Source organism: Xenopus tropicalis, chromosome 2 (assembly GCF_000004195.4).
Source record: "Xenopus tropicalis strain Nigerian chromosome 2, UCB_Xtro_10.0, whole genome shotgun sequence".
In the NCBI taxonomy this organism is placed as follows: domain Eukaryota; kingdom Metazoa; phylum Chordata; class Amphibia; order Anura; family Pipidae; genus Xenopus; species Xenopus tropicalis.
In genome coordinates, this window is record NC_030678.2 from 13879537 (window position 1) to 13907255 (window position 27719).

General features: G+C 43.0%; 1 protein-coding gene across 2 annotated transcripts in view; it reads left to right on the plus strand.

Moving 5' to 3' along the window:
• Positions 1–20172: 20172 nt before the first annotated feature.
• The window catches only part of runx1 (RUNX family transcription factor 1), a 72130-nt gene continuing 64583 nt past the window's right edge, over positions 20173–27719 (plus strand). Inside the window, exon 1 of one of the 2 annotated variants that reach the window (XM_012957998.3) lies at positions 20173–21329. In XM_012957998.3, the coding sequence (XP_012813452.1) occupies positions 21060–21329 (270 nt within the window). In that variant the 5' untranslated portion in view covers positions 20173–21059. The remainder of the gene's footprint in view (positions 21330–27719) is intronic. The other variant, XM_018091399.2, reaches the window with a different exon arrangement.

The following is a 27719-nucleotide window of genomic DNA, read 5'->3' on the forward strand; positions in this document are numbered from 1 at the left end:
GCCATACACTAAGGCTGGGCACTCACCCTGAGGTACAACGTAGATCCCCAGTGTAGTTGGACTACAACTCTCAGGGGCTAGCAGTCTGCTATAGTGTCAGGTTGGGGCCCCAGCTGAGGCTGCTAAGGACTTTCCTGCCTTGTGGTGGAGGGAACTAGGGGGGCATGGGCGTCCACAGAAGGGGGCAAGAGGGGGCACTTGCCCCCCCCTGGAAAAGTAGCAAAAAAAACAAAAACCTTACTCCGTTTCTGCACTTTCCCCTCAAGCCCGTTTTTGCTGTGCTCCGATTGGATCTTTCTTCTTGTGGATTCACCAATCAGAGCACAGCTTCCTTGACAGACAGTAAAATTGACCAATCAGAGCACAGATGCACACAGGGATCGGGAGATTTTGCAAACTGGAAACAGAAATAAAGACTGAAAAGATGAATCTGCAGCTGTAACTTTACCTGAGAACCAACTCTCAACTTTTGCTGCAGTTTTCATCCCACAGGTACTATACAGTTCTAAAGAATCACTAGCTGACATTAAATTGTTTAATTTATAATCTATCCCCTACCCTAACACATGGAGGGTAAGTTAACTCTTTCCCTCTGAAAAAGCTCATTGCGAGTTTATATATGTGTTGTTGTTTTTTTTTTTGTCATTGTTTTGTTCATTTATAGTAAGTTACAGTGGGGCCAATGTTGTGTATCAGTGCCAGTGTTATAGTGCCAGGGCCTGAATATCTGCCATCTGTACCCACTGCTCCTCATGGCATATAATGTGCTGGGTTTGTAAATACGGACTGCATCTCACTGTATATAATGGGGAGTCAGTACCCACTGCCTTTCTTGCTATAAAACTAACATAAACACATCTAAAGGGGTGGTTCACTTCCTTTAGTACAGGGGTCTCAAACTCGCGGCCCGCGGGCCATTTGCGGCCCTCAGTACAATATTTTGTGGCCCGCACCAACGCCTTCGCAAAAGCAATGAATGGATCACGATTTTTATTGCGATTCAAGGGATAATGCAAGGCACGGCGGGCGGGAGCTGCTGATTGCGGAAATGATGTTATGTTATGGGAAGACGTTCTGTGTGCACAATTAGCTCCTTAGTTAGCAGCTAATTGTGCACACAGAACGTCTTCCCATAATAACTGTTATGATGGCATAACGTCATTTCCGCAATCAGCAGCTCCCGCCCGCCGTGCCTTGCATTATCCGATAATGCAAGCCTTCATGGACTTTTTTTTGTGAAATCCCTTATGCGGCCCAGCCTCATCCTGACTTTGCCTCCTGCGGCCCCCAGGTAAATTGAGTTTGAGCCCCCTGCTTTAGTATGTTATAAAATGGCCTATTCCTAGCAACTTTGCAATTGGTCTTCCTAATTAATTTTTTTGAATAATTTGCCTTTCTCTTCTGCCTCTATACAGATTTCAAATGGGGGCCAAAAAATATTGCTCTGCGAGGCTACAATTTTATTATTATTATAATTTTGTATTACTTATTTTTCCAAGTAGGCCCCTTAACTATTCATATTCCCATCTCTTGTTTAAATCACTACCTGGTTGCTAGGGTAAATAAGACCCTAGCAACCAGATAGCTGCTGAAATACCAAATGGAGAGCTGCTGAACAAAAAGCTAAATAACTGAAAAACCATTAAAAATAAAAGTGAATTCGAATGCGAACTACCCCTTTAAGCTAACTGATCCCAAACACAAATGTTTGCAGATCCCCTAACAGAAGTGCGCGTATGAATACTTTTACTACTAATACTAAACATTTTAGGGTAAAAAAAAAAAGCACCCCCACCCGCACTTTTGTACAGTATCCCTGGGAGTCAGTGGGAACGGCAAGAGGTAGTTGGGAGGTTAACTTTTTACGTCAGCAGTGAATCCACTAAGTGTCACATTAGCTGTAGGTCAGTCTGTGTATGGGCCATATTTAGCCTCCCCTAGTATCATCCTGCAAAAAAAAAAAAAAAATATATATATATTTATCTGTTGCAGGATGATGCTAGCTTACTTGCCCCCCCTTGGAAAATTTTCTGCGGACGCCCATGTAGGGGGGATCACCCTGTTTGCCCCCCATTAATAATGCAAATCAGGGCTATTATGTCCAAGTGTTGGAGACCTTTCCTGCAATACCAACTTGCCTTTCTATGCACGCTGTGCCAAGTTTCAGCCCCTTCTCCTGCAACAAACATTTCCAGTGGAAGGCTGGGCAATATGGCAGCTTCACAAATGATTTCTACTATGATAGTTTATTCCTATAGAGCCGGGGGTTATAATCATTACATTCCAGAGATTATTTATCAGTCACATTTATCTGTTCCTGTTGCCCATGAACTTGGGCAGTGAGAGTGGTGGGAGGCCTGATAACTATTATGAATAGGATGAAAGATCAATCCAAGCGTTGCTAGCGGTGCTGATAGCAATAGAGACAGCAGACCTAGGTTGTTGGGGGGCCCATGCAGTGCCGGGTTTCTTTTCTGGGCGCTTATTCGCCCCTCCCCCCCAGATCCATGATTGATAGATAGATAGATAGATAGTTCAGATAGATAGATAGATAGATAGATAGATATTTAGTAGATCAGTAGATAGATAGATTGACAGATAGATGATAGTTAATACAGATAGATAGACAGACAGACAAACAGATATATGATAGATAGTAGATAAATAGATAGATGGATAGATAGATAGATAGATAGATAGATAGATGATAGTTAAGACAGATAGATAGATAGATAGACAGACAGATATTTGATAGATTGTAGATAATTAGATAGATAGATAAATAGATAGATAGATAGATAGATAGATAGATAGATAGATAGACAGACATATATATGATATATAGTAGATCAGTAGATAGATAGATGATAGTTAAGACAGATAGATAGACAGACAGACAGACAGATATATGATAGATAGTAGGTAAACAGATAGATGGATATATAGATGATAGATAGATAGATAGATGATAGATAGATAGATAGATAGATAGATAGATAGATGATAGATAGATAGATAGATAGATGATAGATAGCTAGATAGATAGATGATAGATAGATAGATAGATAGATAGATAGATGATAGATAGATAGATAGATAGATAGATAGATAGATGATAGATAGATAGATAGATAGATAGATAGATAGATCGATAGATAGATCGATAGATAGATAGATAAATAGACAGACAGACAGATATTTGATAGATAGTAGATAAATAGATTGTTAGATAGACAGACAGATAGATGATAGATAAATAGATAGGTATAAATAGAAATAGATAGTGATGTAATATTATTGGATATTAGCTACATTCCTGACCACAAATTCATTAAATTCAGCACCAAAAGGGGACATTGACTACAATTCCCATAATCATTTTATATATAATATGTATCCCAGCAACCTCTGGGGAGCCAAGGTTACAATACGAGACAAGGTCCCTTCTGTATATCCTGAGGGACACTGTCACTATCGGAAATTATGGGGTGCCATGGTACTAATTCAGCAGGACCCTCCCCAACAGTTACTGGTATAGGGAAACCATTTCTGACAACTGGCCCACCCCCTGCCTGGGCCCTTGGGCAGTTATCCCTGCCGACTAAGTACAATGGGAACCAAATAACAGGCAACGAAATCCCCCCAAATTGGCCGACAATCCGCCCAAGCCTGGCACACTCCCACAAGCCTTTGCGTCCTGTCCCTGTTCCCCTTATGATAGCACAATGCCTATCTGCCACAGCTATATGAGCTATATGACACTGAAGTCTGTGAAGCAAACAACATGGCAACTCCCACAACTGTGTATAACTATAAATATGCAGAATCTGTGAGTGCTATTGCCATTACCCTCATACCTCCCTCTCTGCTTACCTATTATTTACTTTCTCTAAGCAGTGAAACCTCCAGTACCCCCCACTGAACTTATATTATTTTGAAGCCCTGGGATACTCAGTAGTGCTATATAAAGATGATAGCTTCTCTGCAGCCCTCTTATAAACCCCATTCAGTAGATAATGACTTCATGCCTCATATTTTTCCCCTGCAAAACAGCAGTAATTCAATAGCAGTGACTGTTTTTGGCAGGGTTTAACCCACGCATTGCCGTGCCCTACTGTTACTGTACAGAGCAGCCCATTCCCTCTCTGAGCCCAAACTCCTAGACTGCATCTTGTTGTCCAACCCAATCAGCGGCAGAATCACAACTTCATGTCACCGGGATACATCGTTAACTGATATGTCAGAAAATCAATTAATTACTTTTAAGCAGCAGTTAAGAGGATCTACACAATTCTTCCATCTGAATTATTAAAGAAAGCGAGGCTGCCTTGCTCCTGCTCCCCAAACTCAGGCCCCGTCTGAGAAAGTGCAAAATGCTGCTTCTGCCCTCGAGCCCAATTAACAATATCGAATGGGCTTTAGGGGCAAAAAAGAAAAAATGCACATTAAAAAAAAAAAAGAAACAAAGAGCTTAAGACGTCCAAGCAATTAGCGGCTTCCAAGGGCAAGTTGGCTCTCTTGGCGTACGAGACTCAAGGTGCAATCTAAGGCTGCTTTTTTTCAGTGTACAGGTATGGGATCCCTTATCCAGAAACCCGATATCCAGAAAGCTCCGAATTACAGAAAGCCTGTCTCCCATAGATTCCATTTTAATCAAATAATTCAGATTTTTTTAATTGATTTCCTTTTTCTCTGTAATAATAAAACAGTACCTGTACTTGATCCCAACTAAGATATAATTACCCCTTATTGGGGCAGAACAGCCCTATTGGGTTTATTTAATGGTTAAATGATTCCCTTTTCTCTGTAATAATAAAACAGTACCTGTACTTGATCCCAACTAAGATATAATTACCCCTTATTGGGGGCAGAACAGCCCTATTGGGTTTATTTAATGGTTAAATGATTCCCTTCTCTCTGTAATAATAAAACAGTACCTGTACTTGATCCCAACTAAGATATAATGAATCCTTACTGGATGCAACATAATCCGATTGGGTTTAATTAATGTTTTATTAATTTTTTAGTAAACTTAAGGTGTGAAGATCCAAATTACAGAAAGACCCCTTATCCAGAATACTCTTGGTCCCGAGCATTCTGGATAACGGGTCCTATACCTGTATTTGGTGCCGCTGGAGTACTAACAATACTAGCACAACTGGCTTTAAAGGAGAACTAAGCCCATGTTGGAGGTAGTGTTTTGTATTAGTGAATCCCAGAAATGTCAGTTAAAGGGGTAGTTTACCTTTAAGTTTTTGAATTATTTGCCTTCTTCTGCTCTGTGAGGCTACATGTTTATTGTTATTGATACTTTTATTACTTACCTTTGCATTCAGACACCCTCCTATTCATATATCAGTCTCTCATTCAAACTACTATACCCCGGTTGCTTAGGTATTCTGGGCCCTAGCAACCATATATATATATATGCACACAATTCCCATTCTGTTTAACCCCACAGGTAGGCTAGCCCACAGTTTGGAAACCATTGACTTACTTAAATTTTAAGCTCACAAGGCAATAGTTTTTGGCTGCTAGGGACAGGGACCCCCATTCAAAAGCTAGAAAGTGTCAAAAGTGGAAGGCAAATAGCCAGGGTCGGACTTGGGGGGTGCAGGGCCCACCAAGGCTGCTGCCCCAGGGGCCCTGCAAGTGCCTCTGCCGGCCGTGTCCCCCGCACCCCCTAACCCCCTTCCCCTGCAGGGGCCCCCCACTGAGCCTCCCTAACCCCCCCAGGGACCCCCCACTTGATCAGCTGGGGGAGCTCCGGCAAGGGCCGGGGACCACCGGATTTTTTCCCGGTGTCTCAGTGGTCCGGTCCGACCCTGCATATAACTTGAAAACTATAAAAAAAATAATGACGACCAATTGCAAAGTTGCTAGAAATAGGCTATTCTATAATATACTAAACGTTAACATAAAGGTGAACTTCCCCTTTAAACCCAATAAGTTGTGCTGCTTTCAACATTATTTTATGGAACTGGGGAGTCAAATCTCCAAAAACATAAAGTGAGGGAGGATCGCAGCTATTCTGATAAGATGAAAAGTGGAAATGTCACAGAGCCGAGCTTTCTTGTGTCCCAATAACGTGATATAAGCACGGGCGGGCCCTTACAGATCCAAGCGTTCGTTATCTGCCCCCCAGCAGAAGGGTGATTGCATCTGCCCCGCAATAGCGTCTGTGCAGCCAGGAAGCACCTTGCCCAAATCTTGCTGAAATAAGGCCTCTCCAGGGCTTTCATGTGTCGCTAGGCAGGAGATTGTGAAATGGTTAAAGCTTCTTGGGTCATATCAGGCACCATCTACACTTGCTCAACTCCAGGCAGAGACGGTTACAAGGAAGGATATGCTAGGGGCCTGTCACCCTGTCACCAGAGTGTATATTTATAAAAACTGCCAGGGGTGCAGAACCGAAAACAGCAACTGGGGATATTATGTTATAAGTTGCACCCACCCAATGCTTTACATTAATACTGGCAGTTTGCATCCCACTGTATATCAAGCACAATGTGCACTGGCATTAATGTGGGGCTGGCATGCTGTGGGCTGGAGCTGCCACACTGTTTGCCATAAAAAAGCATAACCCTATGAAATGTAATATATCACCACTCCCCATGATCATACCTAGATGGTGCTGGCATCTGGTCTCTGGAGAAGAGGTTGTGCCACAGCGTTGCAGGTATTAATAGTAGGGCAGTTATGCACAGCAACAGTGTAGCCTTCTGTTTTACTCTCTATGGGAAATGAGAAAATACACATTGTACTTTTATTTGCTGAAGCACCACTTTGCGGATCAGAGGAGTAGGATGTTGCTAGTTCCCTGTGTGGTGTGGAAAGGCAGAAGAGGAAAAAGAAAGTGCAGATTAAGTTCAATTTTAGGAACTATTTGTGCAGCTGCCAAACATCCTTACAGTATATATATCCTTAGCAGATGCACTGGCAGCCAAAGTGTGTATTGCACTGGCACAGCTGCCACCCTGCCCCTGCCTAGCAGTATTCCAAATGGAGAACCTTTGGCAGAGCTCAGGTAGATGCATGCATGATGGGACCAGTAAGATGTTAACAGTAGATCAACATGGTGAGAGTAGAGCGATATGTTGAGAGTAAATATACATAGGTCAAGATGGTGAGAATAGCTGAACGTGGTAAGAGAAGTACAAGATGGTGACAGTAGGCCAATATGGTGAAGGTAGGACAAAATGGTCACAGTAGGCCAACATGGTAAGAGTAGGGGCCAAGATGGTGACAGTAGGTCAGGATGGTGACAGTAGGTCAGGATGGTGACAGTAGGCCAAGATGGTGAGAGTAGATAAAGATAGTGACAGAAGGCCAACGTGGTGAGAGTAGTTGAACGTGGAGAGAGTAGGGTAAGATGGTGACAGTAGGTTGAGATGGTGATAGGCTAGTTAAAAATGGTGAAAGTAGGCAACATGGTGAGTGTAGAGTGAGATGTTGACAGTAGATCACGATGGTGAGAGTAGGGCAAAATGTTGAGTAAATGAACATGGGTCAAGATGGTGAGAATAGTTGAACATGGTAAGAGTAGAAGAAGATAGAGACAGTAGGTTGAGATGGTGAGATGCTAGATACAAATGGTGAAAGTAGGCAACATGGTGACAGCAGGTCAATATGATAACGGTAGAGCAAAAGTAGCAGTGCAGGAATAGTTTATTCAAGCCCAAAAACAATGCCCCCAAAGTCTTTATTCCCCAGACCCCCAAAGACCAAATTTAGCCCTGCCTCTAACACAAGCAGTATACTGTATGTTCATTGGGTAGATGCCACGCCACCTAATATAAAGCTTCTCAATCCCCAATCTATATGACACCTCCCATGTACCCCCCTCCCCAGGCACCAAACACCTAACTGTTCTCCTGTGCCAGATGCAGAGGCCTCAGTGTACCCGCTGGGTTAGAGAAATATTTGTCTGAAGTGCCACAGGTTCAAGGGCTGTTGCTTTGTATAGGATTCAACTGTTTCAAACAAGGAGAGGTTACAGGGAGTTTATGGTGGGGGGGCGGCTGTATGGGGAGCATTAAAGGCTAATTAAAACTGCCCATACACAGGGAGATGCGCTCGCTTGGGGACATCGCCCCAAAACCTGTGTTTTGGCTGAACCACTTACGTGCAACTTTTCCAATATGATCTATAGAAATAAAGGATAATGATTTTAAAAATGGAACCAAAAACTACAACAATTCTATATAATCCTCTAATAAATCCATAAAGGCAATTTTTTTTAAAAAAAAGATGATTTCCTTTCAAATGTAGAATTCAGAAGCCGACATTTTCATAAAAAAAAAATCATTTAAAAGCTAAGGGGAAGTTTCTGGCCCAAAGATGCCCGAGGCGATATTGAAGTGGAATCTCCAGTGAGTTTGGTTTGTGCAAGAAGGAAATATATTCAGCCCGGCTGCCTCCATCTCTCAATTTGCTGTGATCGGCAGTCACCTCAGGGGCAGATAGAGAGAGGAGTGCGAGGAGAAGCCTGCGAGCCGTGGCAGCTGGGAACATGGAACATTTCGGGATGGCATCGCCACTATCCTGGGCCATGTACCTAATGAGGAAGAATGGAACCCCCATTGGTTTCTTTGGTAATGTTTGCTTTTCTTATTCTGTGCCTGCAAGCACCCTAGGGTGCACCAGTTGGAGCCGGGAGGTGACAGGGGGGCAATTTCAGCATCTTGCTAAATCATCTGAAATTTGCCCCAGTTTCTTGGCAACCTGCAGACTGTTGTTGGCTGTGCTGTTATTTTACTATGCAGATAAGTTTTGTGTAGGATTTCATATACAGGGTGGATCTATGCCTCCATAATGAATTCAGGGGTCACCTGTTAGCAAATAATAACTAGAATGATAGAATGAGGGGTTGTAGCAATATGCAGACTTAATAATAGAGAACAATATTTAATATTGTCCCAATGCTTTCCTCTGTTCCTCCTTTGCTGTAAAGTCATTTCTCACTTATGTATTTCTGTTTATTCTTTATTTGTATAGAGGCCACATATTCCGCAGCGCTTGATGTGCTCTTTTTGTGCATTAATTTTAAATTATATTTGCCAACTTTACTTTCCAGCAAGACAAAGAGTATCTAACCATAGGTTACCCAGCACTACATGTATCAGTTGGCTGATGTTAAGGGGGACAAATACAGGCCTGTTAACCCTCCTGGTCTGTCACCCAAATTTATACCCCTGGTAGAGGGATGTAGCAAGGGCCGTGGTCGGGGGTAACAGGGATTTAGATCCTGGTAGCAGAAATGGACTGGCAATCTGTGGGTTCTGGCAAATGCCAGAGGGGCTGCTGTAAGATGCCATAGACAGTCACTATTTATTGGGATGGTGGGGGGGCCTCTGTGGACTTGAAATGCTGGGGCCTATTTTGAATCCTGGTTGGAAGGTTGATGTTTTTAATGCCAGCCAACAGCTGCTGATTTGCCCATGTATGGGCCATGGGGTGCCCCCCAGCACACTAAAAGCCTCATTTACAACCAGAAGTTGAAGGGCAGAGAGCTAAAATGGATGCAAAATAGCGCAATGCTGTTCATTAAAGGTAGTTGCACCCAATGGAACTCCTAAACTAACTCCTAAACTAACTCCTAAATAAATAGTGTGCAAGTTCCACTATGGTTGTCTTAATATCTTCTCTGGGCTCAGTCAGGCGTTAGTGGGGAAGGCTGGAAAATCCTGTTGGATGTGAAGTCATAGATATGTTTCTCTTCCAATGGTCCAGTGCAAGACCCCGGGTGATCCAACAGGATCATCTTAGTTTGGCCAAATCTGGCAAAAAAATGCTTGTTTGGTGACCTTACCCACCAAACAGATCTACCATAGTTCGCACCTTAGACCTAGAGGTAATACATACGTACTTGGAATGCCAGGGCCTATTTTGACTCCCAGTCCGGGCCTGCAGATTAGGGTGCCCCCAAACACTGGAACTCACTTTATATTTAAATCAGAAAGCTTAAATGTATTTGCAAGGAAGGCTGCAAGCTATGGAGTCACACATGCAAGGACACGAGCTGTCTGTGCAGCACATGCTGCCATCTTCCCAGGGGCACCAATTGGGGTTTGTGGGGTGTCAAAGCTTGAGGGATACACTAGGCCCCCATAAACTGATATAGCTCCTCTTCCAGGAATAAGCCTGTGTCCCTCCTGCCCTCGGCACAGAAATAAAAGATGAAAAACTATGATTTAATTTCTGAACAGAGAAAACAAAAGTCATTGTCCGTATAAATGTCTTTAAATGCATCCAGATGTGCTTTCATCATTTATTGGAAATGGAAATTTGTAATATATTATAATGCAGAAAAAGCTATTGGGAGGAAAGTACCTAGTGTTGTGATTTTAAGGGGGGGGGGACAGAAAATATAGTCACTTTTGTGTATGCAAAGGGAATGGAATAACATTGTTAGCAAAGCAGCAGTCCTGCCGTGCTTTATGGCTGATTCTAGCTATCTGTATAACAGAGCATTCTGTCACAGTGGCACAGATCCTATCTGATCCCCCCATTGTAAGCAGCAGTCCTGCCCTGCTTTATGGCTGAGATTCTAGCTATCTGTATAACAGAGCATTCTGTCACAGTGGCACAGATCCTATCTGATCCCCCCCATTGTAAGCAGCAGTCCTGCCCTGCTTTATGGCTGAGATTCTAGCTATCTGTATAACAGAGCATTCTGTCACAGTGGCACAGATCCTATCTGATCCCCCCATTGTAAGCAGCAGTCCTGCCCTGCTTTATGGCTGAGATTCTAGCTATCTGTATAACAGAGCATTCTGTCACAGTGGCACAGATCCTATCTGATCCCCCCCATTGTAAGCAGCAGTCCTGCCCTGCTTTATGGCTGAGATTCTAGCTATCTGTATAACAGAGCATTCTGTCACAGTGGCACAGATCCTATCTGATCCCCCCATTGTAAGCAGCAGCAGCCCTGCTTTATGGCTGAGATTCTAGCTATCTGTATAACAGAGCATTCTCCCTGTGCGTCTTGCATGAGGAAAAGGGCGATTTCTTACCCTTACATCTTTCTCGCTAATTAGATAAACATTAATGCATCCTGGAGGCCTTCCGTTTGTCCTGGTTTCCAATAAAGCACTTTCAGCACTTATTAGAAACATGTTGCCCCTGTTAAGACTACAAATATGAATTCCCAAGTCCTCCATCTGACGGAAGTGCTGTGTGTGTGGGAGTGGAGGAATGAATAGCAGGGGTTCATAGGCGACTTGAATCAGGGATAATAGAAAGAAGCTGCGGGCTGATATTTTGGCTCCTAGACATTTCTTTCTGAAAACAATTAGCTGCGCCGAGCCAGACCTACAGTGCAGAGAAAGCACGGGGCTAGGGCGGTGCCAGCGGAGCTAGGAATGATACCCCTCTGGGCCGGTGTCACTGGGGTGATATTGGTATTTCATGCAATATGGTTCTAGATGGTTCTATAGAGGGAAAGCTCAGGAATAGTTTAAACATGGTCAGTTTATACATTGATCCAAGGCATAGGGGGCACATAAAACTAATACTGGCCCTGGGCCCGCAAATAGTATTTTTACTGTGGACACACCAGTGCCCTAAAGCAGCCCTGAATAAATGGACCTGGATCTAGGTTTGATTTAATATCAAGGAAGACAGTTTGGTGCAAAACAGCTTCATTCCAAGAGCTCATTCCACAACAGTGGCACAACTATAGCGGAAGCAGACCCTGTGGTTGCTGGGGGGGGGGGGGCTGGGGTACAGGGGGCCTGTTTCTTCAATAGCTTTAGCAAACCCCCCTCCCCACCACTCACCTACCTGAGAGCTAGAAGATTGGGAGGGTAATGTGAGGGAGTTGGGAAGTGAGGGGTGGGTGGGTGCATTGCACACCAGGCCCCTTTGGAAATTTTTTGGGGGCGGGGGCCTGGCATGGTCTAGGAACGCCACTATTTTGGAGTTGGTCTGTTTTAGCCAGGCCCCAACTAGGATTTAACATGGGCCCTGGAATTCCAAACAGCCCCCCCACAGGCTCAATAAATAGTGACTGTCTATGGCACCTTACAGCAGCCCCTCTGGCATTTGCCCGAACCCACCGATTGCCAGTCCGGGCCTGCATTCAGCACAGACCCATAGCAGCCATCGCTCCCTAAGAAACATTAAGCAATTACTTATGAAACATCTTTTTATCACTTTATAAGCCCAGCAGGGTCTGATCTGGCAGCGGGCGGCAATTTTTGGCCCAACTGCAAACATAAACAATCAGGGAAACGTCATTAGCTTGGTAAATGGATCCCCAGATCTATTATTCTGTGTAATTAGATTATTCCCTAATGAGAAGCAATACGTTCCTGTAGACTCCATGCTCTTCTCTGTATTCATTGGGGATGTGATCAATTTCCATTGCATAATGCATGACTATATAGAGCCGAGCTTGGCACAAACAGCACCCTGGGAAGGTGCAAAAGAAAAGGGACCTCTCAGCAGCAACCTGCCCCAAATTCCCTATCCGCAGGTTGGATTTATGGCTTCCTTGGTTATATGAACCAACTGCAGTGCAAGTCTAATGACAGCAGGGTCAGACTGGCCCAGTGGGACACTGGGAAAAAAAACAGTGGGCCCCTTCGACCCAGACCCGATCCCTGCCTGCCTTCCCCCATTAGTCCCCCGACTGCAGCAAAAGGGGCTGCTGATGGGTGAGCGGACAGGTGTTGGGGGTCCCAGAGGGGGTGTGGGAGCCCCTGTGATAGCAACCTTAGTGGGTCCCACACACCCCAGTGGCAGCACCAGATGGGAAATGCTGTTGGCCAGGGTTGGCCCTGTGACATACTACATGAAACTAAATATTTCGTTATAAGGCCCCAGAATTAACAGCGTCCCCTACTGCTGTACCCACTGTACCCCCAATACCTGCCATTCCTGCAGCTGTGGTTCCGCACAGGTTCCCACATGAACTGCATATCTGCTTATTTGATGCCTTATATTCACCAGCAGAGAAATACCCATAATTTCCACTATTGGCTTCCATTGGTTTCAATGAGACGCACAGAAGTTCAGTGGTGAGGGCAGGGTTGGAATGGGCTGCCGGAACATCAGGAGAAATCACAGTGAGCCCCAGTCCTCATTGGCTGTCACCTCAGCCACACTGTCTGCCCAGGCCCACTGGTGGGGGGTCAGTTTGTAGCAAAAGGAGGCAAGTGGGGTGGTGGGCTTGGGGGTAGGTTTTGCAATGGAGGTGACAAGGCTGTCTTGGTAATGGCACCTTATGGGCCCCAAACACTGGGTGAGAGAAACATAACTTGAACAGTGGGCTTGTGGTCTAAAGCTGCCCATACACACACCGATATAATATATATAGATATACTATAAAAACAGTTTTGTGCAATATCCGGACCGTGTGTGCTCTGAATTATCGTCCTGATAATTTTCATATCATGTTGTTTATTGGATCGGACAGGTTAGAAAATTTCAGTCGGATAATGATAAAATCTGCGCATGTATTGTGTATCTGACGATATCCTTGGGGGCCCCACAATGCATTTCTGAGACGTCACTTTCATACGATTGGTGTCTGCCAATTATTTTATTCGTTGTTTTCAGGATTTTATCCTACAATTCCAGGCTGAATGTTAAGGTGGCCATACACGCACCGATAATATCGTACGAAACCTCGTTTTGTACAATATTCGGTGTATGGCAAGTCGGCGAGGCGACTGATATCGCAGGAAGCGCCATTGAAGCCGCCCAAGCAAAATCTATGTTCAGGGCTGAATCGCCAGAAGGAGGTAGAAATCCTATTGTTTCCACCTCCATATCTGACGATTCAGCCCTGAACGTTAGTGGAGGGTTGGAAGCCAGTGGAGGGTTGGAAGATTAAAAATCGCCATGTGTGTGGCCAGCTTTAGTTTTAAATCGTTGCATTTAAATGTACGACCGATACCCGAACATTTTTCAGACTAAAATCTGAACGTGTATGGCCAGCTAAAAGCTTTCTGCAGCCCCCTGGCACCTAAATCCACCACTTAACATGTAATCAAACTGCACTTTTCTGCCTTTTTGACAATAAACTGCTAGTTAGGGGGGAGTCCCTTGTCTGTTTGCACTGAATCCCCCAAACCTACAGCATAATTGTAGCTAAATGTCATTACCCAGCAATCCTAGCACAGATTCCTTTTTATTTTCCTTTGGTCTTAATGTTTTTTTTATCCTTTATACTTATTTGCAGCGGATACATCTCCTGTACTTGCTGGAATAAAATTGAAGGAAAATGCTATTTACAGTATTTCTGAGCATAATCTGCCCAGAATCAGTGGTTAGAAAGGTTGGAATTTGCTAAGTGAAAAGACAGAACAGAACTTATAAGGGGTGGCCAAACTGGATTCAAGCCATACATGTCTACATTTGTTCCAACAGTTTGGCCAGCATTGACCATATTGCCCAGCAATCAGGGGGATGTATGTATAGTCAATGGGTCACTTTTGACACCAATCACCCATGATTCGTCCAGAGCCCTCACTCATAATAACCAACTGTGAATGACCCCCACCTTGCAAAAACCTTCTGTATCAGTCAATATTTATATTAATAGTAAAGCACTGTGGAATATGCTGCAGCTTTATAAATAATATAAAAAATTACTGTTGTTATTATTATTATTGCTGACAGGAGTCTGATGAGCATAGAAAAAAATTCAGATATACATCATTTACCCACTAGATATATATAATTTGCCCAATATATAGTTTGTACATGAATTTGCCAATGACACCAGCAGGTCGTTCTTACAGAGCATGTTATAAATGTAGTCTCCCTATCAGGTAATTTAACACATAAGCTATAATACATAGGCTGTGTCTGAGGGAAATATATGTTTATGGGGAGAGGCATAGCGCAATGTATGTGTATGCGCAAATAGTGCGTATAATTTCATTCTTTAATATACAATTGGATTTCGCACCGTGCTAGGAATTTATTTTATGCGTTGATCTTGTATTTAGTCCGAATATAAATACGAATGCAGTACGAATGCCAGCTCGGACTTAAATTCGCAAACGAATTCGCTTCCCTCCTAATAGGAATAATGTTATCAGCCTGAAATATGTCCCACTTTTACATTGTATCACCCAATTCCTTTCCATTGCTACAAACCCGATCCCGACCCGCAGTTACAATGTATCTCGCAGACCCACCGAAACACAACTGCCGGCTACGCAAATAATTCAGACATATAAACACCCAAACCGGCCGTTTTTTGTTATTCTGGGCAAGACTGGGGCAATTGTTCGTTCTGCTTAAATTATATGGGGAAGATGAACTACAAACACGTTTCTTCCAACGTTATTTCTAAGTATGATATAAAAATGAAATATTACATTCTCTAAAATCGAATACAAATGAGCCAGTATTTGGTTTATCTAGCCTACCAACATTTTGAGAATCCAAAATAATCTGTTATCTTGTATATTTATTTAAAGGACTGGTAAACGGATAGTAAAAGAAAATCATATCTAGTATAAATGAATTGAAATTATTTTTGTTATATATAAATCTATATACGTGTATTTGTTATATATTTTGTAATTTTTTTATATATATATATTACACAGAATATGAAAAATCTAGTTGCAGAAACGATATGAAAAAGATCCACACGTTTTTCCAACAAAGAAAAAAAATACATTTTATTATCTTATTCGTTTAAAATCAGCAGAACACAACGATATTATTTTGTATCCTTGCTGTAAATAGAAAGATACGGGAATATTAAATATAAATCGGTTTGTTCCCTCTAATCATTGGGAATATCTGGACTACAGAAGGCAGTCGCAAATTGCTTTTAAAACGCACAAGACAAGGAGAGAATTAATTACACTAAACCTAATTTTCCCAGCCCTGGTAGAAATGGTTTTGGAACGCAGAGAAATCGTTTAGCGCAGGGAACCAGTAGAGAGTAATTATACCCCGTCTATATATAAATATTGTTAGTTCCGTTAAATGCGCAAACATTTAGCGCAATATGTAAAGGTTGCGGACCCGTGGGTTTAATCATATCTCGCTAAGAAAAATAAATACAGTCCCTAAAAACATCAGCAGATGAGACTGATTTAGCCACTGTGAAACGCAGTCGCAGATTAGCTCGTCGACTTTCGCGTCCGATGAAACGATAGCAGCTACTGCAAAGGAGACGATTAATCTCCTGCGTTTTTATCTGTTTGCGATCCTGATTACTAGTGAAGCAGCGCATATAAACGCAGACTGTGCTGGAGTCGCTAATGAACCCAGGGGACTGCGATTATCTGATCTAAAAGAGTTAACAGATTAGTGTTAGTAAATATGCCCGCTGGGTCTCTCCTGCTGCGTCTGTCCCAAGTGTCAACGACACAGACAGCAGTAAGTACAGGAGCAATGTCTGAGTCTGGCTGTCTGGCAGCAAACTAGTCTGTTGGCGCCCTCTAGTGGCCACAATCGTTCCATGCAACAATTTATTGGGGGATGGGGGAGGCTCAGGCTAATGATTTCAGTGGAGGATTTGTATATATTTTTGTTTTATTTATGTTTTACGGTAGAGCTTTGCTATATGTAACAGGAACAAAGCTTTTCTGCTCCCCCCCCCCCCCAGTATCAGTGTACTGAAAAGGCATTGCAGAACTATATACTGCCAAAGGATGCTGGGAGTTGTAGGGTGACAACAAGAGAGATACTGGGAGTTGTAGTACAACAACAGCAAGATGGTTGCACAAATTAAACGTCGCTGAGAGTTAAGGCAGTCACTGGCCAATACCCCTTAGTATCCAAGCAACTGGCCTGCAGGCTGAGTGTAGAAGGGGCCATAGTGTATTGCTCCACTGGGTCAGGGCAACAGGCTGGTTTTATTGGCCAATGATTTCTTCCATATCCAGTGATAATAAATGTCAGGTACTTGCAGGGCAGTGTGGGGTGAATCCTGTAAAATTAATGTAGTTAAAAGGGGCTTATACTGTCATACATGTATTTATATACAGAGAGAGAGAGTGGGAGAGGGAGAGAGAGAGAGTGGGAGTGGGAGAGAGAGAGAGTGGGAGTGGGAGAGGGAGAGAGAGAGAGAGAGGAAGAGAAATGAATGACAGTAGATTGATAGAAAGATAATCAATACATTTACAGAGAGATAAAGAGAGAGAGAGAAAGAGAGAGCTAATGGGTTAGACAGATGATAATGATAGATAGATGATAGATAGATATATATATTAGCGATATAGTCAGAAAGATGGATAGATAGATAGATAGATAGATAGATAGATAGATAGATAGATGATAGAGAGATAGATAGATAGATAGATAGATGATAGATAGATAGATAGATAGATAGATTATACATAGATAGATAGATAGATGATAGATAGATAGATGATAGATAGAGAGATAGATATAGATAGATAGATAGATAGATAGATAGATAGATAGATAGATAGATAGATTAGCGATATAGTCAGAAAGATGGATAGATAGATAGATGATAGAGAGATAGATGATAGATCGATAGATAGATAGATTATACATAGATAGATAGATAGATAGATAGATGATAGATAGATGATAGATAGAGAGATAGATATAGATGATAGATAGATAGATAGATAGATAGATAGATAGATAGATGATAGATAGATAGACAGAAGGAGACGGACAGACAGACAGATAGATAGATAGAAAGAGACAGAAAGATAGATGATAGATAATGTATAATATGCTCTTACTCAGTCTCCTAGAAGCCCTGATTCAGCAGTGCCCATATAGGTACCATCTGGCTCCACAGTAGAACCCGGGCCCTGGTTCCCTCTCCTGCTCTGACTGAATGAGCCCATATCCCCCCCCACTCACACACACACACTCACACACACTCACACAGTCACACACACACTGCCCCGGGGGCCTGGCACCCTCCCCTCGGCGCTTGCTGTGAGTGAATGGGAGTTGGATACGGTGGCAGGATTCCTGCTGTAACATTTACTGGAAGTTTATTCACCGTATCCTCCAGCTGCTGGGGCTCCAACTGGCCCCTCTCTGTGTGTGTGTGGCTACTGGGGGAATAAGGGCACCTAGCCCCCCCATCACAGGCAGGCGTGGGGGTCATGCTGCATATTGTAAATCTAACGTAGGTTTTTAATGCTCCACTCAGTGTGACTGACCCACACTGGGATTAGGGGCCAGGCCTCGAATGAGAACTATTGTTATAAACAGATTGTCAGCTCTTCTGTAACTGTATGTAGAAAGGCTTGTGAGTAACAGTGCCCCACCCAGTAGTAAGAAGCAAGGCTCAGTTTAACCAGGCACTGAGGAATGAACTATTTATCAGACATAGGAGAACTGACACCCAGCTGGTCTCCCTACCTAGGTGTGCTTTGCCTTTAATAACTTTTATACCATGTGACACAGTTGCATCAAATTGGGCGGAGCCTGACACAAGCAAGGGGTAAAGTTATAAAAGGCTTAACATATGCTACAGGTCTAGTAACCCATAGCAACCAATTAGCAGATGACATTTACTGATCAGCTTTAAGAAAAGAAATGTGGAAAGGTTTGCTGGGTTCACTAGGGTCTCATTGATCCAGTATGAGTGGGCGGGGCCTATAACAGGTAGGTGGTGCCCCTCGTACCTAGATGCTTTACTTTTAGCGATTCAGTTATACCATGTGTCTCATTGATCCAGTATGAGTGGGCGGGGCCTATAACAGGTAGGTGGTGCCCATGGTACCTAGATGCTTTACTTTTAGTGATTCAGTTATACCATGTGATACACTGAGACAGAATGATGCCCCACCCAGGGGTAAGTGGCCAGCTGGTCACACTAATGGCCTGGCACCCTAGGTGGCTCTGTGTCCTGCCCTCAAACTGACCTGCCCTTCTATCACTTTGCAATTCTGTGCCTGGGGGACGAATGTAACATAGGGAACCTGTTTGCATTACAACTGCTCCCATAGTCCCCTGTATAAACTGTGGCCCCTATTGCGGGGCAAGATACACAATCTATTGGGGACCATAGATAAATAGGTGCTTTAGGGGCACTGTATAGAGGCTGGGGTGATGGACAGGCACAATGTACCCCAATACCCCAGAGTGGAGCATAATACCCAAACTATAGGGATAGAGGCTGGGGTGATGGACAGGCACAATGTACCCCAATACCCCAGAGTGGAGCATAATACCCAAACTATAGGGATAGAGGCTGGGGTGATGGACAGGCACAATGTACCCCAATACCCCAGAGTGGAGCATAATACCCAAACTATAGGGATAGAGGCTGGGGTGACAGACAGACACTATATACCCCAATACCCCAGAGTGGAGCATAATACCCAAACTATAGGGATAGAGGCTGGGGTGATGGACAGGCACTATATACCCCAATACCCCGGAGTGGAGCATAATACCCAAACCATGGGGATAGAGGCTGGGGTGATGGACGGGCACTATATACCCCAATACCCCGGAGTGGAGCATAATACCCAAACCATGGGGATAGAGGCTGGGGTGATGGACGGGCACTATATACCCCAATACCCCGGAGTGGAGCATAATACCCAAACCATGGGGTTAGAGGCTGGGGTGATGGACGGGCACTATATACCCCAATACCCCGGAGTGGAGCATAATACCCAGACCACAGTCTGGGGTAATAGAGGCGCACTACAGGGGGCCCTGTGGGGCAATAGAGAGGATGTGCATGGGGGTATAATGGTGCCAGCACTGCCCTGTCCCTTGGCCAAATGATAAACCCATTATAGGCTGCTGCTGCTTTTCCCTCAGTCCCATCACCTGTGGCTGTGGGGATACGGTGGCCGGGCAGGACATTAGTAGCACATAGTATCCCCCCCTCAGACTCCTGCTGATTTGGGGTTAGGGAAAAGCGGACCGGCACTGAGCCTCCCCACGGTACGGACTGTAGTTCACCTGCCATGGGAGAGTGACAGGCAGCTCCCATACACACAGCGCCCCCCCAGTCCCACTCCCCAGGCCGGTAGCTTGAGGCGACCTATTAGCCGGCAGCTCCCATACACACACAGCGCCCCCCCGAGTCCCACTCCCCAGGCCGGTAGCTTGAGGCGACCTATTAGCCGGCAGCTCCCATGACCCGGGCCGCGCCCTGCCTCAGTCCCACGGAGCCGCCTGATTGGCCGGCCGCTTCCCCATATGCAGATGAGCAGGGGATGCCATTCCTCCGCACTGTTACAGTAAAAGGCAATAGATTTGAGGCAGAAGCTCATTCCCACAGCCCGAGAGGGAAGGAGAGAGCGCTCACACGCCGCTTCCCATCCCCACAGCAACTCACCAGCGGGGATACATTACCCTTACTAGCCGAGTCAGGAGTCACAACTCGCACTTCCCACTCTCCGTGACTCTGAGCAACTCTCTGAGCACCATGCGTGGGACCCGGCAGCCTGCAGCAGCTCTAATCTGTCCCTGGGAGGGCAAGAAGCTCCTGTAGGGGCACAAAGGGTTAATCTGAGCACATACCTACCTATGTGAGTCACCCTGCCTGATGCGACTGCCGCTGCTGTGTGTGCCCACAATACAAAGCCACAGGAAGAGAGTGCGGCTAACCGGCCCATGTGACATGCCAAGGAGAGGGGCCCTCAGCTGCCTGGCACCCAGTCCTGCACCCACTAATTCTCACTATTCCTAGGGCACTGGAGGAACCAATGTCTGATTATTGGAGCTAAAATCCACCCCAGCATCTACTATCTGCCCCCTTTACTGCAAAGGAGTTGGGGCAAAGTTCCCTTCAGCCCAGAATCCCCCATAAATACACTCGGACTTAGGATATTAGTTGCTGGGCTGCCCGGTATTGGCTAGACTACCCCTTTGCTCCCAGAAGGCTTGGGCCAAATCGCTGAAACTTTGGAGAACTTCACTTGGCATATATTGAATTATGTTAGTGACCACTGACTCCTGAGTATGATCGCTGTCTCTTTAGCCTGATCGCTGTCTCCTGTGCCATTGACTCCTGAGTGTGCCCACTGACTCCTAGGAGCGATCGCTGCCCCCAGGGAGCGATTACTGGCTGCCAGCGCTGTTGCGACTCTCCATTTAGAAGGTATTTACTCACCAGGCTTGTTGTGATGCGTATCCCCGTAGATACCAGCACCAGCCGCCGCTTCACGCCGCCCTCCACCACTCTGAGTCCGGGGAAGATGAGCGAACCCATCCCGCTAAATGTCACGGACAGCAGCGCCGCCCTGGTGGGCAAGCTGAGAAGCACAGACCGGAATATGGTAGAAGTACTGTCCGATCATCCCGGGGAGCTGGTCCGCACAGACAGCCCAAACTTTCTCTGCTCGGTGCTGCCCACACACTGGAGGTGCAACAAGACCTTGCCCATCGCTTTCAAGGTAAGACCCTGGCACTGTGACTTTATTATCACTCTCCTTGTTCCTAAGAGCTTGCAATCTACTAGCAGGGAGGCAAGAGGAGCTCTAGGAAGCGTGGGTTGGGCGCAGAGTACGTGTGGCACTGTATCATTAAATTATAATAGTTGTAGTTTTAATGGCATTATTATTATTCTCACTATAATTGAGCTGTTGTGCCATAGCGCCAGCCAAGAATTCCCAGCGCCAGTGATACTGGGTGCCTGTGGCACAGCCATTAAGCAGGTATGCTGCTCTCAGGTACTAGCAGTTATTATACAAAGGTTCCCCAGCATCCCCAACAGGCAGAGGTGGTTCTTATTCATGGAATTCAATAGAAGCAAGTGGGTCCCCATAATGAGCAATGTGCCATGAAACCCAACTTATAGAAATATTCCTGCCCTTAGTAGTAGTAGTACGTACTACAGAGCAGATTTGTTCACTGACAACAGCCCCAGCAAGATTGCTGGGAGTTGTAGTCCTGTGGCTTCCTAGAGCCGAGGCAAGCGGCTTGCGTGTCAGACAGGCTGGCATCTGGCGAACAATGGCACGTTTAGTGCCCACAGATAAAAACATGGTTGAAATGCTTAGTACAGCCATATATTAGCATTCATTAACACTCCATGTATCCATTGGTTGAGAGAGGCAAAATATAGGCAAAATGTGGCCTTTCAGATGTTGCTGAACTTCAACTCTCAGAAGCCAACACACTTAGTAGCCCTAAAAAGTACTTCCATGGGCTTCCATAGAGAAAAGTGGCCAACAATCCTATTTTGGGGGTAACAGTCCTTCCTTTAATAGTAATATCAGGGGGAATGTTACCCCCAAAACAGGGAAAATTATTTGAAATAGTTCCCCTAAATGTCTCAATACATTACAGCGATCAAACCAAGGTACAGAATCCAGGGCTTTTACTCTATAATCCCCAGAAGTGTAATTATTATTATTAACACTTATTTATAAAGCGCCAACATATTCTGCAGCGCTGTACAATAAGTGTAATAATATAAATGTAGATGTATTGTGCACGCATGTAAACATGCACTTCCTGTCCTATCCCTCTAGCAAGGGGCAGACGCATGTATGAATAAGATGTAGCTCACCGGCTCTATTTGGAAATGTTGCTAGAGATAATACAAAACATGTTTTTTTTTTTGTGTGTAACTCGTCTCCCAAAAACCTAAACTGCACCCGAGGCTCAGTCTGCACCTTTGAACGTTTCCAGTAAGGAATATATTCCTGTAAAATAATTCACTCGTTAGATCTGACTCACTGTCCTGAAATGTGTCTGGGCTCACTCTTTCAAAGGGGACTGCGAATTTATAGAGCTGCTGTCTCCTTTATTGACAGATACAGGGAGCTCTCTCCAAAACTCACTGGCCCGATGGCGTGAAACTCTCATACACATAATAACAGCTAAATATAGGGGTTTTATATATATATATATATATATATATATATATATTCTAGCACTATGGTCCAAAGCCTCCAGTGTAGGGTGAAAGCCATTCTAATCGGCAGCCATTATACTGATTTCTGTCTGAATTTTGCTTATACTTTCAGATAATAAAGGGCAACTTCACTGTCCCAGGTTTAATAAATATTCCCTATTTATCATGTTTTATATAAGCAAAAGCTGGATTTGATTGGCAGCTGGAGAGTTTGCAGATGGAACAATGTGGTTTTATATATATATATATATATATATATACACACAAAAAATATAGTTATTGAATTAAATGAACATTATAGGATGGTAGTATAGGAACTGGGGACACCTCTCAATGCTAAACTTCTAGCAATGTATTATCAGCAGTATTATTATCTGCTGATAAATAACTGCCAATTATTTGGTTTGAGAATTGATACACTGTGTAATTCAATAAGCAGGGAAAATAATTAGTTCCAAGCCCCCCCCCCCCCCAAGCAATGAAAAATTTAGGTAGCAATAACATATTACCCAGTGTTTTCTGTAGAATTCAGTTCTGGTTCTTCACATAGAAAGTCACATGTTCTTGTGAGAAATAAATTTGAGCCAAATCGTTGTAAATTAGTATTATTCAGAAATGTACGGTGGTAACAATTAATTTTTATAAAACCTATACATATATTAACTAGGGATTTGTAATGTGTTTTTACCATGTTTACTGGTGAAAATAATTTTAATTTAATTAAAATGTGACAGTCTAATTAGTATCTCCCAGTTGTTACAAATAATATAATCTCATAGGAGCCAATTAAACACATCTATCTATTTATCTTATATTATCTATCTTCCTTTATTTATGATCTACTATAATTTACTTTTATCATAGATTATTTCTAACAGTTTATGTTAAGATCTGCTCATTGGCCAAAGAATATAATGTTATTATGGAGAATATAGGTTTTCTGTAATGTGGAATAGCACATATGCACGCTAAGTTCTTTATTAATATTCATGGTATTTAAAAAAAAAATGCTATGTATATATATTGCAGATTATTTGTTTTTAGTCAGAAGTTATATAGTTCCATTCAATGTGGTACCTGTAAGAAAAAATATAATACAAAAAGTATCACTCCCCCCCCCAAATCTTAGCATGGACAGCGGGCACATTAAGGGGCAGATTTATCGAAATGTGAGTTTTGAGCTTAATACCTAAAATCACCCACGTTCTATTCATTCCTATTGTGTATTTATGAAATGGTAAACAAGGGTGAGTTTTTATGTATTTAACTCTAAACATTTTGGCAAATCTGCCCCTTAGGGTTACAGAATAGCACCACATTACAGAAAGAATAGGTACCTTGAAATGCCTTAGCAAAGGTAGTAGGCTAACGGTAAATATATTAAATATATATATGTGTATGTAAGTATAACTTTATATATATACTGTATTCCTAGTAGGATACGCAGGTTTGTGCAGTTTTACTATATAAAAAATACACACAGGGAAGACAAACAGTGTAATAAATATGTACCCTGAGACACAGGACGGAGGTCCCTGCCCTGTAGATCTACTTAAAGCATATTTGATAACATTAGAAACCTACCAGAGCCTACTGTTTAAGTTTAGATATATATATTTACAGAAGAAACACTGTGTTTTAATTGGGAAAGTAGCTGAATTCCTTTAGGGAAATGGGTCACGCTAGCAAATAACATTTTGTGTCCTTTAGAGAAGTTCCAAGCCCAACACTCGGCCGTGCTCAGCCCATACCAACCCTGTAAGTGTATCTGCCCCATGGAATTTATAGGTGATGCACCGTGCAATCCTATCATTATACAGAATGTCAACCACATACCCCACATAACTCCTGCAGAAGGCTAATGGGAAATGCTTAATTACATGTTAATGACTGTGTGTTTATAACAGTAGCTGTAAAAGTGTCGGGGCTTTGCCTTAGCCTGAAAATAAGTGATTTCGGTGCTTGGGATTGATAGTACTTAGCATTGTGACACGTGGGATTAATAGATATTTTTGTTATTAATATAAAGCAGCTGTGCCAGCAAATAAAGAAACTGAGAATTTAGGGCTGCCTTCCGTTTGCCTCTGTTTTAGAGCAGGGAAATTGGGTGCCAAATGGGGCATACGTTTGCCACAACATTCAGCAATGAATTGTGTGTGTTTATTAAGAAACAATGACACTTTTTCCCTTGGAAAACTCTCCTAAAAGGAAATTTTTCTTTTTTGAAAAATACGTAGAAATTTGACAGCAAATTTTTGTTAAGCAGAGGGTGTTCGCTTCAGAGAAAACAGCATATTTGCCCGCCTGGAAGCTGCAAATGGCATTATTTTCAGAGGGGGATATGGAAGATTCTATAGTTATCCTATAGGGAATAACATAAGATATCCCCTATATATCCTACATGCAAAATATGCTGCTTTTACGAGTTTATTACAACTCTTTGCTGCATATCTGCACGTTGGACCCCTATTTTCAAGCCGCAGTTGCAAACCGCTCCTTCATATTGAGTCTGTATAGCACCCAAACTTATTGCCAAACTGAAAATGGTTAAATTGCAACAACATTTCTTGCACTTTTTTAAAACAGACTTTTAATTAGATGAGTAAACCCCTAGTATAATTGTATGTCTCTTACTCATGCATTGAGCTCATCGGCAATAAAGATGTCGGCTGATAAATACAGGTATGGGATCTGTTATCTAGAATGCTTGGGAGCTGGGGGGTTTTGGATATGGATATCAGCAATAGATAATCATGCCTTAAGGCTACTAAAAAGCATTTAAAAATTGAAAGTTTGTTTTGCCGCCCTATGGTATTTGTTACCCTCGAGTACAAGGTACCATCTTATTTTCGCAGAGATAAAGCAAAACAGCCGTAAATTGCCATATTTTGGGGCTTTCTGCATTATAAATCCCATACATTCAATTTGGCAAGGAAACATACCAGCCATTTAAATACAACATAGATATTTCTTTAAAATGTCTTTATTAATATTCTAGTAAATCTTTTTATGCTTTCAATCCTGTATCAAACTAATATCTTCATAACAGAGGACAGGTGGTCAAAGGGTTAAAGCCTTATCTCCTTTATACAGGCATTCAAGTTATAACCCCCAATATAACCCCCCAAAAATATATAACATCTCTCCTTCACCCTATAAAACCCTCAGTGCTTATTCATAGTCAGAACTGCTGAATGGCAGAACTTCCGTAGATAGTATTAATTTATCAAACTTCATAAATGTGAGAATTTGCAGGCATTTACCCTAACCCCCCCCCCCCCTCCCCCAGCCTGTTGGGCAGGCAATACACAGTAGCCTAGAACTGCTAGTTAGATGCTGGTTAATAGCCTAAATGTTTGCTTCAGCCAAAATAAGACTTTGAAATGTTTCCATGTGTTTTTATGTGTCATATGTGTTTGATTAGATTGCAAGCTCTTTGAAACTGGAAGGCTTTAGTCCTTTAATAATTGTCTTCTCTCCTATAAGAAAGTGCTGTGTACACTGCCAGCCAATGAAACTATAACTCTTGTACTTTGTTACAACGGTAGATTCCGTTAAATCCAATTAAAAAACAGTGGCCTTTGTTCAGTCTCTTTTTAACCCTTATTCCTCCCATTGAAGGGGGTTATGGAGGGCACTGCGCAACTTACAGTTAATCCGTTAAGGCTGAGCGGCGAGACAAAACAGTGTGTATTGTGCAAGCCCCTTCATGTCGGTTTAGTCTGTACCTCGCCTGTTTGTCTACTGAGTTTATTTCAACCTTTACAAAGCAAAATACAGTGTAAAAGCATTTTTTCATTGCTTTTTTATGTCTCATTCCTTTTTATTTTTTCAATGTCTGTTTCTTCTGAAAGATGAGGCATTGAGCTGAGCCGCTAAGACTCTGACAAGCAGGCGTCAGTTTACTTTGCCCTATTGAATCCATTGCCTCCTGGAGGGGACTCATTAGCACTGGGCCCTGCCTGTATCAGTGGGTTAATGTAAGATCTTATCCCGCACTCTCTGATAATCACTTTATCTGGCTATTGTATACATGACCTCTATGGATAGTCCCATTACACAGGGCTATTGGGCTGGTGTTAATTATCTGAGTCAGTCTTTCCTGTTTTAGTGGTTGATTGAAGAGTATGTTTTGGCCAAATCTGACTTGTATAGATAAATACATCTTCAATATGTTATAATTTAGCCACAGAGTTGGAGTTACATGGCAATCAAGTTTAGCCCTTGTCTGTTATCAGTAGTTCTGTCAGTCTAGCTCCGTGTCCAGATGTCTGTATGTATGTGTGTGTGTGTGTATATGTATATATTTATGTGTATATGTGTGTGTGTACGTATATATGTGTGTGTATATCTATGTGTGTGTATATGTATGTGTATATGTATGAGTGTGTATGAGTGTATGTATGTGTGGCCATTTGTGCATGCGTGCATGAGAGATTAAAACAGACTTTGTGGCGCCCTGTTATTATTTAAACTGGGACTGTGGCTCTTCAGCTGCTGTGGAAAAGTAACTCCCAATAGCCCTTCCTCTTCAGCTGTCTGTGGATGCTAGGAGTTGTGCTTCAGCCGCAACAGAAGGGCTGCAGGTTGGACAGTACTAACAGCAATGCTTTTTATTTTGCCGTCTCCTGCTTTTCTTTCTATGCTCAGTCTGCCTACCTGTAACTACTGGGCCCCAGTCTGCAATGAGTCCAGGGCTGTCACCCATATATTATCTATCTATCTAACTGTCTGTCTATGTATCTATCTATCTATCTATCTATCTATCTATCTATCTATCTATCTATCTATCTATCTGTCTGTCTGTCTATCTATCTATCATCTGTCTGTCTGTCTATGTATCTATCTATCTATCTATCTATCTATCATCTATCTATCATCTATCTATCTAGCATGCCAGGTCAGATTTTATTTAGTGTAAATG